At 47.7% G+C, this 15,358-nt stretch overlaps 1 protein-coding gene across 2 annotated transcripts in view; it reads right to left on the bottom strand.

The window, feature by feature from the left end:
• otc (ornithine transcarbamylase) overlaps positions 1–15,358 on the bottom strand; it is a 110,284-nt gene that overhangs the window by 40,413 nt on the left and 54,513 nt on the right. For both annotated transcript variants that reach the window (XM_086006630.1, XM_086006631.1), the window contains one exon: positions 12,159–12,312. In XM_086006630.1, coding sequence (XP_085862756.1) covers positions 12,159–12,312 — 154 coding nt within the window. The remainder of the gene's footprint in view (positions 1–12,158; positions 12,313–15,358) is intronic.

Below are 15,358 nucleotides of genomic sequence, written 5' to 3'. Positions count from 1 at the left end.
GATTGGGCTTGTGCTCGCTGGAGTTTAGAAGAATGAGAGGGGATCTCATTGAAACTTATAAAATTCTGACAGGACTGGACAGACTAGATGCAGGAAGAATGTTCCCGATGGTAGGGGAGTCCAGAACCAGGGGTCACAGTCTAAGGATAAGGGGTAGGCCATTTAGGACAGAAATGAGGAGGAATTTCTTCACCCAGAGAGTGGTGAACCTGTGGAATTCTCTACCACAGAAGGCAGTAGAGGCCAATTCATTAAATATATTCAAGAAGGAGTTGGATATATTTCTCAAGGCTAAAGGGATCAAGGGGTATGGGGAGAAAGCAGGGACCGGGTACTGAATTTGGATGATCAGCCATGATCGCATTGAATGGCGGAGCAGGCTCGAGGGGCCGAATAGCCTACACCTGCTCCTATCTTCTAGGTTTCTATGTAATGCGTTAAATTTTGCAGGCACCTCCCAAACATCACCTGATGAAACATGTTCACAAATCTTTGCAACATTCTTGGTACACACTTAACTGCAATTAGATTTTTAACGTCAAACCATGTTGTGTGTGCGAGTAACTAGTGCTTGCTTCCATAATGCATCCTTTTGGCAACTGTGTGATGCATGTACTCTTAACTCTAGCCTTGTGATACAGCTGGTCCTACCTTAGTGGCAGGGTTATATGAAATGACTGGTTGCTGCGCATGCATGGGAGCCCTCTGGGATTGAAACCTCCTGCCAGTTGAGTCCAGGGATGCATCTGCTGCAGGAATTCGCTACTGATCCTCTATACTTTCTAGTACCAGTCTAGGCACTGGAGAGAAGCATAGACTGTCCTTAGAGCCTTGGCTTGGGGAGAATGGGGGTGGTTGTAGAATGGAACATTCCTCTGCAGAAATATCTGGAATTGCCACAAGCTCCCTAATAGATTGCTGTGTTGGAAACCCATTATATACATGAGTTAGTGGTTTCCACTACCCAAGCCATCATCTGCAGCATTCTGCTTAGCGTGGTCCCCAATGCTTGCACAATGGGTGATGCACAGAAAGCATCTTTTAAAAACAGGTTTTATGGAGGTCCAGATCCTCAGGCTCAGCAGTTGAAGTGGGATACAAGCCGCCTCTGTGGAAAGCATGTTCTTACTCCTCCTATGCTGTCACCACCTGTGCAGCAGCACAGAGTGAACAACTGCGAGTTTGGCAAGTGTGGGAGTTTTAAGGGTTAATCTCTTTTAAAATCTAGTGTTAATTGCTAGTAGCTCATAATCAAGATTAACTGTTTAAGGTAAAATTTAAACTTTACGGCCTAGAAATTGGGTATAGCCCCGCTTGAGGCATTAGAACTGGCGGAGCGCTAAGTTTATAGCCAGACGAAAGTTATCGCTGCCTGGCAAGATATTGGGTTGCATCGCCCCCAAAGGGGATTGAGGCGTTAGGAGCACCGTGCAACGGCTGAATTAAGGCGCAAAAGTTCAAGCGCTACTCAATATCGACGCGGACGGGCGCAGCGCAGGTGATCTCAATTACGGGAAACCACAAGACTTCCAGGCGCCGGCCGGCTCTTAAAGGGGTGGGTCAGTCAGCCTGAGCTTCAACACCCAACGCCCTGTAGGCCTCAGAATCGGCGCTCGCCCTTGTCTGGCGTTAGAAACTTGTTCAGCACGGAGAAGGTTAGACAAAGAGCAGAGCGCTTCAGCACTGAGGCTCTGGACCACTTGGTGGCTGCAGTTGAGCGCCGTCGAGATGTCCTGTATCCGGACAATGGCAAGAGGCCGAATCAGAAGGCTTACCGATGACCTTGGAGGGAGGCTGCTGTGAGGATCAACTCCAGCAGCATGGCGACCAGGACCCCTGTTCAGTGCAGGAAGAAATTCAACGACCTCACACGGATCGTTAGGGTGAGTGATGGTTTAGCAAACTTCTGATTCCCTCCATCTGCAGCTGACTTCGGGCACCCCGTTGCCATGATGCCCCAATGGCCATCTGTCAGCAAGCACCCATGGCCCTTTCTGGGCACACACATGGACAGATGTCTCAAGGCCTCATGTAATGGCTCATTCACCATGGGGGGCATGCGATGATGTCTCAAGGCCTCATGTAAGGGCTCTTTCACCATGGGGGGCATGCGATGATGTCTCAAGGCCTCATGTAAGGGCTCTTGCACCATGGGGGGCATGCGATGATCTCTCAAGGCCTCATGTAAGGGCTCTTGCACCATGGGGGGCATGCGATGATGTCTCAAGGCATCATGTTACAGAAATTCCCCTTCTTTCCCCTGCAGTCCAAGCTGGCGATGATCCGAAAGGAGCAGCGTCGAACCGGTGGCGGACCTCCACAAGTGGTCACTCTCATGGATCTGGAGGAGAGAGTGCACCAGATACTTGAAGGACGTCCATCTGGTCCTGTGACCACTGCATCTGCCGACCCCATTTCTGACAGCGAGGGTAAGACTCACCTTTTTCACCTGTTGCCTTCCACTTGGTCCCCCCGCCAGCATGCATCCTCAGTGTGCAGCCATGTCAAAGCCTTGCCGCAATCTGGCATGCCTTTCAGCAAACCTGTCCTTTTGCTAAAGCCACTCTTCCACCTCCCACTTTCAGATGAAGCAGCACCAACTCGGGCTCAACGCACTGAAGCTGCCAGTGCCAGTGCCACCGGAAGCGAGGACCAGGAGGAATCCGGACCAGCCGTTGCAGAATCCGGGGAGCGGACACATCTACAGACTGGGGATAGTAGTCCCCTGGAGGGGAGGGGGGGGGGGGCTCTGAGGATGAACCAGTTGCCGGACCAAGCGGCATGCAGCAACGCACGGGGGATAGGCAAGTTCGGCCACCGTCTCCCCGGAGGGCAAGGCAGGTAGTGATGACTGCTGCACAGAGTGCAGATGAGGTGCGTCGCCTGGCTGAGATGAGCAAACAGGCCCGGGTCAGACACACGGAGCTGATGGCTGCAGTCGAGAAGATGCCTGAGTCAATAGATTCATTGGCTAAGAGTATGTTGGACTTCGGGGCAACAATGGAGAGGACTCTACAGGTCTTCGGGGCAACAATGGACAGGTCTATCCAGGGCTTCGGGGCAACAATGGACAGGACTATCCAGGGCTTCGGCCCAACAATGGAGAGGACTGTCCACGGCTTTGAGTCAGCTATGGAAAGGACTGTTCAGGGCTTGTCCGAGGCACTGGAGCGGTCGGCACCTGCCTTGTCCGAAGCAATGGGAAGAACTGTCCAGGCCTTCTCCGAAGCACTGGCACCTGGCACACAGGTCCTCACTGTTGCCACGCAGTCACTTGCTGGGCTCCTCCACACCCAGATTGACGCAACGCGGTCTCTCACTGCAGCCACCCTCTCTGCATCAGTTAGGATCACCCCGGGCCCTTCCAGTCCCATACAAGGCCAGGAATCAGTGGAGCATGCGATTGTGGCGGATGAGCCGAGCCGCTCCCCTCAGATAGCCAGTGTGTCGTCCGACCATGGTGCAGGTGTCCTCTCTCGGCAGGAGACCATTGCACATGCGAGCGCTGGGACGCCTGCATTGCAGCTGCCACCACCTGCAGGCCACACTGCTTCCAGCCATGCTCAGATCAAGCATCCTGCGTCCGCACCCTCCAAGCCCAGAGGTCGGCCAGGCCGTCCCTCAGGGGCTTCTGCGCTTCCAGACAGTCAGCAGGCGTCCCCCAGCCTTGAGCCCGCCACTGGGGTCCAATTACGTAGGAGCAGCAGGGAGGGAAGGGGCCGGGCACGAAAGAGAAGTCGTTCTCCCTCAAGGGGCCAGTTGTAGAGGGAGGTGCTGAGACGTTTGTTTGTCGAAATTCAAGGACACCCTCACCTGTTGTTACATTTGCAGAAGGTTTGTTGAGTTTTGCGGCTTTGCCGAAGAGTTCACAGTTATTTTGAAAGTTATGGTTTCTGTTGACATTACGTTGTTTAGCTGTAATGAAAGACTTTTGTGCCAATAAACAGAAGTTTCAATGTGGCATGGTGCATGTGACTAGTTTCAGTGATGCTGGCATTCAGAGGCCGTCAAACATCCAAAGTGCGCATGAGTTAAGACTCTCATCATTCCGCCACAGGGGTCTCAACAAGAGTCCAGATGAGCCTCTGACGTATGGCCCTTCCACTTTCAGCAGCCCTTCCATCTTCCTCCTCCTCCTCCTCCTCCGCCTGCTCTTCCTCCTCCTCCGCCTCCTCATCCTCCTCCTCCGCCTGCTCTTCCTCCTCCTCATACTCCTCCTCATACTCCGCCTGCTCTGCTGGTCGTTGAGGGACAGCTGGAATTGGCTGGGTGCGTCGATTCGCCAAGTTGTGGAGCATGCAGCAGACGACGATGATGTGTCCCACTTGCTGCGGCGAGTACTGTAGGGATCCCCCCCAAATGTTCCAGACATCGGAAACGCTTTTTGACAACACCAATAGCGCGCTGTTTACTGTGCCTGGTCGCCTGATGGCTGCTGCTGATCAGCTCTTCTGCTGGGGTGTCGGCCACACGGAGTATTGTCATCAGCCATGGTCAGAGAGAATAGCCCTTGTCCCCAGTAAGCCAGCCTCGTCTTCGAGGCAGCCCCTCAAAAAGGTTACAAACTGAGGTCAACCGCAGGATAAAGGCATCGTGGCTGCACCCTGGGAAATGCGCGGTGACTGCCATGATGATTTGGCGGTGGTCACAGACCAGCTGCATGTTGAGGGAGTGGAACCCCTTGCGGTTGCGGAAGTCCTAAGGATGATGGCATGGCGCCCTCAAAGCCACGTGTGTGCTGTCACTCGCCCCCTGCACCATGGGGAAGTCCGCAATAGAAGCGACACCCTGCGCGCCCTCCACCTGCTTGTGCAGGGTCAGACGGATGGTCATGAATTGACGCCTTCGCCTATAAAGGGCATCTGTAACTTGCCGGATGGAACAGTGGACTGCAACCTGAGCGACAGTCGCAATGTCCCCAATGGCTGACTGAAAGGATCCGTTGGCATAAAAATTGAGGCCATCAGTCAGTTTAGTGATCACGGACAGAGAGGTTCTGCAGCGTTCACGCGGCTGCAGATCCTGACCAAGCAGGTGGCACAGATCAGTAACAATGTCCCTCCAGAATCGGCGCCTTCCCAAACACTGCTCCTCCGACATGTCAAGGCTTGTCACCTGCTGCCTAAAGACCCTCGCAGCTTCCCGTCGGATTGGCCGACCTCCATTGCCCCTTCTCCTTCTGGCCAATCCCGGCCCTTTCTCCCGCCGTCTCTCTGCCCCTTCACAGTGTTGGGCGATGAGGCCGTCGCCCTCCAAAGAAGCTCCCATTCCGATGCCAGTTGGTCAAAAGGCTTTTAGGTGTTGTGCTGCAAGTTCTTCGGACAGGTTTGAAGGTCCCAAGTACTCTAAAGCTAAATTCCCAGAACTCCGCTCCACAGTAGCTCGCCAACTCTCTCCAACAACGATCGCAATGAGCAGGCCAAGTGGCTGAAGATTCTGCACTAGAGCTGTCCCCTTTAAATAGCGCCCCCCTACTCAGAGAAGGGCCTGCTAGCCCTCCCTCGAACTGTCACTAATAGTGCTGGGCGTTAAGGCTCCGGGCGCCACCCAATATGCGCTCAGGCGCTCCTAAAAGGCGTTGCACACTGAAATGACGTCATGATCTGCTTGCGCTCGCGGGCGCGCGCAAACACTTAGCGCAGGCGCTAAATGTATAGTCAATATCTGAGTTGTCGCTATCTTCATAGCGACCGCCCCAACATAGGGTATCGCCCCAATTCTAGGTCTCTTTAGGCGCTCAGCGCCGGCGCTACCAACCAAATTTCTAGGCCAACATTTTTAAGTTTCTTCAGGCTTAAGCAGAGGCAAACAAGCAAGCTGTCCTGCTGGAGAGCTGCTGTAGTTAGTTAAATAGCGAACTGGATTAAACTGGTTCCTCAAACAGTAGCAGAGCAGTGGTGACTCATCCGAGTCACAAACAGTATAAATACAGGGGCCTGTGAGTGCAGCAGCACAGAGTGAACAACTGTGAGTTTGGTAAGTGTGGGAGTTTGGTGAAGTGAGGGGGAGGGGGAAGGAGGTGCTTGCTTTTCTTAACTTCTCCCGCAGAGCAGCAGCGGCGGACCTGAGCGGGAGCAGACCGAGGCCCGAGAGCAGGGATAAAAGCAGCAACAGATCTGCATCAACAAAAGAAAACGGCAGTGTGACGTTACAGGTAAGTGATTGGTAGTAACTGTGGGCTAAGTTTTAAGTTAACATATAGCATATAACTAAATTTTAAAAACTAAACTTAATTTAATAAACTAAATGAGGTAATTAATTTGATTAATACTAAACTAATTAATTAAACAAATAAAATAGTGGGAGAACAGGAGATGTGTTGCTGCTGCAATATGTGGGAGCTTGTGGACATTTTTGTCCAGGGCGACTACATCTGCGGTAAGTGTCTGCGGCTCGAGGAATTTCGGCTCAGAGTTGAGGAGCTGGGGTCCGAGCTGCAGACATTGTGAGACATCAATGAGGGAGAAAGTTACCTGGACCTTTTGCTCCAGGAGGCAGCCACACCCCTTAGATTAAATACTTTAGAATTGACACGTGGTCAGGGACAGGAGGGTGTGACTGCGAGTGAGGTAGGTACGGGGATCCAGGAGCCTCAGTCCCTGCACTTGTCCAATAGATTCGAGGTTCTTGCAACCCTTGTTGACCAGTGCAGCGACTGCGGGGAGGCGAGCAAACTGACCACGGCACTGTGGTACAGGAAGCCGTTCAAGTGGGGGGGGAGTAAAAAGGAAGGTGGTTGTAGTAGGTGACAGTATAGTTAGGGGGATAGACACTGTTCTCTGCAGCCAGGAGCGTGAGTCCCGAAGGCTATGTTGCCTACCCGGTGCCAGGGTAAAGGATAGCTCCTCCAGGCTGGAGAAGAACTTGGAGTGGGAGGGGGAGGATCCAGTTGTCGTAGGTACCAATGACATAGGTAGGACAAAGAGGTTCTGCTGAGAGAGTTTGAGCAGCTAGGGACTAAATTAAAAACCACAAAGGTCATAATCTCTGGATTATTACCAGAGCCACGAGCAAATTGGCATAGGGTTAATAGGATCAGGGAGATGAATGCGTGGCTCAAAGATTGGTGTGGGAGAAGTGGGTTTCGATTCGTGGGGCACTGGCACCAGTACTGGGGAAAGAGAGTTGTTCTGTTGGGACGGACTACACCTGAACCATGCTGGGACCAGAGTTCTAGCGAATCGAATAACTAGGGAGGTAGATAGGGTTTTAAACTAAGGGGGGGGGGGCCTGGTGGCGAGAAATTTAGAATGCTAAAAAGAAAAGACAAGGAAGCAGTGCAGGAAAGTGACTGGGGTAAGGATAACCAGACTGTGTCAGGAAGGGACAGAGCGTACAAACAAAGGAGTGTACTGACAAATAGGGTCTGGGTAAGAAAAAAAATGGTAATAAAAGACAAATAAGGCCATAGTGTCTAAAAATGTTAAAGACAAATCTAAAGGCGTTGTATCTGAATGCACGAAGCATTCGTAATAAGGTAGACGAATTAACAGCACAAATAGATGTAAACGGATATGATATACAGGGTAATTGCAATTACAGAGACATGGCTGCAGGGTGACCAAGGCTGGGAGCTGAATATCCAAGGATATTCAATATTTAGGAAGGACAGGGAAAAGGAGGTGGGGTGGCGTTGTTAGTAAAGGATGAAATCAGAGCAATAGTGAGAAAGGATATTGGCTCAGAAAATAAAGATGTAGAATCAGTCTGGGTGGAGCTAAGAAGCACCAAGGGGCAGAAGACATTGGTGGGAGTTGTCTATAGGCCACCAAACAGTAGTGGTAATGTATGGGATGGCATCAAACAGGAAATGAGAGATACATGTAACAAGGGTACTACAGTAATCATGGGTGACTTTAATCTACATATAGACTGGCCAAACCTAATTAGCAATAATACTGTGGAGGATGAATTCCTGGAGTGTGTACGAGATGGTTTTTTAGACCAGTACGTTGAGGAGCCAACTAGGGAACAGGCTATCCTAGATTTGGTATTGTGCAATGAGAAGGGGTTAATTAATAATCTTGTTGCGCGGGGTCCTTTAGGGAAGAATGACCATAACATGATAGAACTGTTCATTAAAATGGAAAGTGAAGATGTCTAATCCGAAACTAGGGTCCTAAATCTAAACAAAGGAAACTACGATGGTATGAGGAGTGAGTTGGCTATGATAGATTGGAGAGTTTCATTAAAAGGCACGACGGTGGATAGGTAATGGCCAACATTTAAGGAACGAATGCATGAATTGCAACAGTTATACATTCCTTTCTGGCGCAAAAACACAAAAGGAAAAGCCGCCCAACCATGGCTAACAAAAGAAATTAAGGGTAGTATTAGATCCAAAGAGGAGTCATATAAAGTTGCCAGAAAAAGTAGCAAGCTTGAGGATTGGGAGCAGTTTAGAGTTCAGCAAAAAAGGACCAAGAGATTGATCAAGAAGGGAAAAATAGAGTAAGAGAGTAAACTTGCAAGGAACCATAAAAGCGGATTGTAAAAGCTTCTACAAGTATGTAAAAAGAAAAAGATTAGAGAAGACAAATGTAGGTCCTCTACAGTCAGAAACAGGAGAATTTATAATGGGGAACAAGGAAATGGCAGAGCAATTAAACAAATACTTTGGGTCTGTCTTCATGGAAAAGGACACAAATAACTTCCCAGAAATGCTTGGGAACCAAGGGTTTAGTGAGAAGGAGGAATTAAAGGAAATTAGTATTAGTAAAAAAATAATGCTGGAGAAATTAATGGGACTGAAAGCAGATAAATCCCCAGGGTCCGATAATCTGCATCCCAGAGTACTAAAAGAGATAGCCATGGAAATAGTGGACACATTGGTTGTCATCTTCCAAAATTCTATAGATTATGGAACAGTTCCTGCAGATTGGAGGGTGGCAAATGTAACCCCACTATTTAAAAAAGGAGGGAGAGAGAAAACAGGGAACTGGCAGGCGGTGATTAGTGGGGTACCTCGGGGATCAGTGCTTGGGCCCCACCTATTCACAATATAGATCAATGATTTGGATGAGGGAACCAAATGTAATATTTCCAAGTTTGCTGACGACACGAAACTAGGTGGGATTGTGAGTTGTGAGGAGGATGCAAAGAGGCTTCAAGGCGATTCAGACAAGTTGAGTGAGTGGGCAAATACATGGCAGACGCAGTATAACGTGGATAAATGTGAAGTTATCCACTTCGGTAGGAAAAACAGAAAGGTAGAGTATTATTTAAATAATGCTAGATTGGGAAATGCTGATGTACAAAGGGACCTGGCTGTCCTTGTACACCAGTCACTCAAAGTAAACATGCAGGTGCAGCAAGCAGTTAGGAAGGCAAATGGTATGTTGGCCTTCATTGCAAGAGGATTTGAGTACAGGAGCAAGGATGTCTTATTGCAGTTATACGGGGCCTTGGTGAGACCTCACCTGGAATACTGTGTGCAGTTTTGGTCTCCTTACCTAAGAAAGGATATACTTGCCATAGAGGGAGTGCAGCGAAGGTTCACCAGACTGATTCCTGGGATGGCAGGACTGTCGTATGAGGAGAGATTGGGTCGACTAGGCCTATATTCACTAGAGTTTAGAAGAATGAGAGGGGATTTTATTGAAAAGTATAAAATTCTGACCGGGCTAGACAGACTGGATGCAGAGAGGATGTTTCCCCTGGCTGGGGGGGTCTAGAACGAGGGGTCACAGTCTCAGGATACGGGGTAGGACATTTAGGACTGAGATGAGGAGAAATTTCTTCACTCAGAGGGTGGTGAACCTGTGTAATTCTCTATCGCAGAAGGCTGTGGAGACCAAGTCACTGAATATATTTAAGAAGGAGATAGATAGATTTCTAGACACAAAAGGCAACAAGGGATATGGGGAGAGAGCGGGAATATGGTATTGAGATAGAGGATCAGCCATGATCATATTGAATGGCCTACTCCTGCTCCTATTTTTCTACGTTTCTCCTCCTCACTCAGGCGGTGTTTCTCACTGTGTGCAGTCCCCTTTAAATCACCCTCTAAATCCATTGGGATAGATTTTTCTGAGCTGGTGCTTGGGAGACAGAGTGAGTGATGATGTATGGTGTGAAATGTTGGCATGGTTGAATACAGTGGGATGCTAGCTCGCCTTTCTGTGGCACAGCTGGAGATGAGAAGAGCAAGACAAGTTACAATAGTGTCCTGATGAGCAGCATTCACTTACACTTTGTCAGTATAAAAGGCTTTCGTATATGTTTTGCTGGCAGTAAATGAATTAAAGAGTAGGATAAGAAGGAAGATCAGCACATGCTTATGAGCTGATGGCAAACCCTCCTATATCCCCACCTCGAGGACCCTCTGGCCTCCCTTCCAGGGAATTTGAGGGTTTATTTCTCATATGGGATTAGTTAGGGGATCTTTCTTCTGTAAGTGGATCTCAAATGGTTGTTTTGGACTGTCTTCTCCTGCAAGTAAAAGTAATAAATTCCTATTATTAAGATGACATGCTGTAATACCCAGTATTAGCACGCAGCCCACTCTTTTGGACTAAATGCCTGTCACAACGATTGAAGGAACATTTCTGGCTGAAGGCAGGGTGTCTAAAGAGCACTCTATAGTGTCGCAGCATTTGTGGGAAGGTTGAAAGTATTTTGAAAACATGGGGGAGGTTATAATTGCAAGTGCCATACATACTTAATACACTGATTAATGAAGTGTCATTGTGGGTTCTCCTATCTTTGCTGACCTGATAAAGTTATTGAACTTTTTTTCGCTTTTGACACTGCTTCCAGCTGCACAGTGTGGTTGAGGTGGCATTCATACTAGTAACCAGCTCCTTCTGGACTGCTCTTCTTGGGAGGGCCCACATCGCTCACTGCTGATGAAAGTCCCCCTCCTCTGCTTCACATCCTCCAGGAGAGTCCCTATGGCCCCACCAGAGAAACATTCCACTCACTGGCCTCCTGCACTCCTTCCAAATATTGCATTTACACAGGAAATTACTAACTTCTGAATCTCTGAAAGAAATAAGCTGCTGCAGCACTTTAAATTCTGCAGCAAATCAGTTTCCTTCCTACTGGAGGCGAGAACTCCCAGTCACAGGCATGTTCCATAATTGGAACTCACCATCATGTTAAAATTAAGATCACTTGCGAATGATTCAGTGGGGTGGGGTCAATGCAATATGGGTCAGGCCATATGCAATTTTCACATCATCTCACTTCCAGTCAGGTTTACGCCTAATCAGAACTCGAGTGTCAGCAGGCTTCTCAACTGTGGGGGGCATCAAAGCGGAGTTTAATACTGTCCTCCAATTTCCACGCTTACCAGCAAGCGTAATCAGGATGGATTGTTGATTTTCTCCTCCCTCGAGGGCGTAGATAACATTCCACCCTACGTAAACTTGCGGTCATCCAAAACTCGGCTGCCCGTGTCCTAACCCGCACCAAGTCCCGTTTGCCCATCACCCCTGTGCTCGCTGACTTACATTGGCTCCCAGTTAAGCAACACCTCAATTTCAAAATTCTCATCCTAGTTTTCAAATCCCTCCATGGCCTCACCCCTCTCTATCTCAGTAATCTCCTTCAGCCCTACCACCCCCCCGAGATATCTGCGCTCCTCTAATTCTGCCCTCTTGAGCATCCCTGATTATAATCACTCAACCATTGGTGGCCGTGCCTTCTGTTGCCTAGGCCCTAAGCTCTGGAATTCCCTGCCTAAACCGCTCCGTCTCTCTACCTCTCTTTCCTCCTTTTAAGACACTCCTTAAAACCTACCTTTTGACCAAGCTTTTGGTCACCTGCCCTAATTTATCCTTATGTGGATCGGTGTTAAATTTGTTGTCTTAAAATACTCCTGTGCAGCGCCTTGGGACGTTTTACTATGTTAAAGGCGCTATAGAAATAGAAGTTGTTGTTGTTGTTGAAAGGGGAAGTGGATAGCAGTGAATGAGGGTGTAATGGAGGAAGGGTGAAAACAGGTGGTAATGAAAGGGAAGTTCATAAAAAACTTTGCGGGAAAAAAAGCTGCCAAAGTAACCAAGATGGTAAATCTGCACTGAATAGAACTCTGTGGTACGACCACTCACCATACAAGTTAAACTATAATTATGAATGAAATGCTAGATTACTAAGCAATTTTTTTCTCCCTGGGAAATTGTTAAATTCAACTGTCTGAAATTCTTTGGAGATACCTGAAGAGTAAGGTAATCAGCCAGGATCTGGATAGGATGGTATAGCTCTGACAGCCCATTGATCACAGGAATTGAGCCATCTTCTGCTAGCTGCTCAAGATCAGAGTGTTTGTAAACCCTGGCCAGGATCAGGTCAGTCATCCCAGACAATACCCTGGAACATGAATCAAGCAGACCCAAATGTTAGCAAACAATCTAAAATTTAGAAACCCAAATCAATAAGAACCAAATGTAAAGTTAACAATTTTGCAAATGCTTTTTATTTATTATTTTTGTATGCATCAGCCACTGTCATATGTCTGACAACTTTTGAACTCACATTCATAGCCAGTTAATCTTGTTTCACTTGGGACCCCTTACACAGGTCAAATGAAAGCGCATTTTAGCCCATCTGTTTGACTTAATTGGAATCCAGATCACAGATGTGAACAGATCTTTGAATGCACTGTGGCATCCAATTCACAATTTCATATTAAAAAAGCAGCTTCTGTACTAAGATAGTGTAGTCTGAAATATGTTCTTTTTGACACTGGTGACCTTGGCAAGTAATGATTTACAAGGGACTTGTAGAAATGCCCTGGTGTTTCTTGACCAATCATCTGCCAGTATAAGATCAATTGCACAAACCAAGCCAACCTGGTTATGTTACATGCATTGCTCTCAGATCAATGTAACCAATTACATAGATTACTGAAATTAAAAGAAAGCAACTTTGCAAAACAAAAAAGATTAAAAATATCAGAGGATTCCAAAATATGCTCAACTTCATAACTTTTCTTCTCCCAGTTTTCTCACTGTTCTCTTCACCTGAACATACTGCTCTTGCTGACATACGGTTCCCCTGGAGCCTGCAGTCCTCCAGTACCTCGCCCAAGAGGCCATTCTTTATGTCTGAATCAAGACACTGGCCAAGGATCCTGCTGCCAGTGAGCATCGTAGCCAAGTCAGCTCTGGCCTTCTCCAACATCCACACACATGCAGTTCTCAGCAGGGGTCACTGGACAGTAATCAGGAGCAGGAATCCTGGCTGATCTTTCCCCTCCCCAATCTAGGGCAGAGAGACCAACTGTCACACCGCCTCAATTGGCACCTTAGTGAGATCAGTTAATTCAGCACAGACCGAGGTTTAAACCTGGTGCCTTCCTGGTCTGTATGGCTGAGTAACGCACCAAGCAGTGTGTTTACAAACCATGCCAAGGGAACCAAAGACATTTTAAAACCTTGATTAAAGAAAAATTAGATCACTTAAGAAATAAGATGGGTAAAAATGATAGGTTACAACGCACTCTTTTAGTATCTTACACAAAATTGCTGCAACATTTTATGGGAATCATTAAAAAAAAGTATAGGTTAAAGGACATTAGTGCAGATTTTCCTGGGTTTAGTGCCCAAATTGCACCTGAAAAATGGGCACTATGCACAGGAAAATTGGACATTAATCCTTTAGCTCCTCTCATTTTGCACCTAAATAGGAGTGCCCCTGATTTTTCCTGTATGGTTTTTCAGGCGGCTGCACCTGTAGAGAGCATAGCAATGTAAATTAAATGCAAATGAATGTCAGATGCGCCTGCACACAGATTTCCTATAATAGTGCTGGGTGTAGTCCAGGAGCAGACTTCCCCCAGAAAAACCTGGTGCTACAAGTTTTAGAGCTGCCATTTTAGGTGTTATCTGTCTTAAAAGAGACAGGTTGGTATGGTCAAGATTGGCTTTTATTTTCTGCTTTTTTAAAAAACAAAATAATGGTTTAGCTGCTTCAGTACTTGTTGCAGAATGCAGTTGGTCTTTTTCTCTTACTGAAGGATACTGGGAGTAGAAATTGATCATCGTTGTGCCTGTTTTGCGGGTGGAAAATGGAGACAAAAATGACTAATTTTACAGAGCTCGGTCCTGCACCCCAAGAACACCTGAAAAACATCCAATGCCATATTGGTCTCACACCGGGGCAGCTGCCTAAAACAGGCCCCTTTCCTATGCTAATGGAGTGGGAGGGGGCCGAATGCCTGTTCTAGGACCCCTCAGGCAAATTAGGTTGCCTTGAGCGGAGCTGGCGCCAGGCTGCTGTGGATGTGGTCTAGTAAGCGGACACTACCAAAAAAGTACATTTTAAAAATGTCTCTTTTAATAAGAACATAAGAAATAGGAGCAGGAGTAGGCCAATCGGCCCCTCGAGCCTGCTCCACCATTCAATAAGATCATGGCTGATCTGATCCTAACCTCAAATCTTCTATCACTCTCCATCCACCCGAACCCAGGAGTGCTCCTCTGCTCCACAGCACTCCTAATGATCGATCACCTCTCCTGCTGACCACCCCCTCCTCTCCTGGGACTTACCAGAGGCTGCTGTTAAAGATATAAGAGGCCCAAAATTCAATCCTCCTGAAGGGAAAACTGCCTGTGGAGGCACAAAAAGGTGCCAGCAGCTTGCACTGAATATATAGATGAGGCTCGAGACCCAATTTCAGGCCGGCCATGGATCACTCGGTTCGCTCCTATTGCTATTTGTGCATCGCCAGGTCTGAGCCCAAACTAATTTCTATCCACATGTTCTGTACTGTGGATCTCATCTTTTGCAATATGGCTTATTTGGAGGCAGAAGAGGGGAAACAACCAAAATTCAGCTGCTAAAGTCATTTGCCTGGGCCTCCCCATAGCGATTAATAACTGTTTCCCAAATCAAAGAATTAGAATCCCCCCTTCTGGCACCTTGAATAAACAGTCAAACCAACACCCTCCTCCTTTTCCTATACCATCATTTCTCATATGCACACTTGCTTTCTCATATGCAATTATTGCTCAGTGCCACCCATTCACCAACCCCCTCCAACGCAGACTGTAGGGGACACCTGAACTGCTGCCAATATTCCAGCTATGGAACAACAGCATGAACACTTTCACTGGGGATGGAACCTTTAAATAAATCTGAAGACCACAAGCATGCAAATTAAGGCTTTTGTCACACACAAATTACTTTCCACTTTTATCAGAAGCTGTCCTCATAAAAAAAATCCTCCTTCATTACGTGCAAAGATCAAAGTGCTTTTGGCCCACCAATGGGGCTTCATTTAACCTGCCTTTTAATATTGCTGCTGCCTTTAAGGCTCAGGCAGTGCTCAGACTTCCTCTCCTAAAGCAGCACTGAACCAATAGTGTGGCTCCAGCTGCTCTTAATGTCTGCCCTTTCCACAGTAACAATGGCC

This window comes from Somniosus microcephalus, chromosome 14, assembly GCF_052327205.1.
Source record: "Somniosus microcephalus isolate GS21.2 chromosome 14, FLI_Smic_1.0, whole genome shotgun sequence".
Lineage (NCBI taxonomy): Eukaryota > Metazoa > Chordata > Chondrichthyes > Squaliformes > Somniosidae > Somniosus > Somniosus microcephalus.
This window is presented reverse-complemented; position numbering and strand designations above follow the sequence as displayed.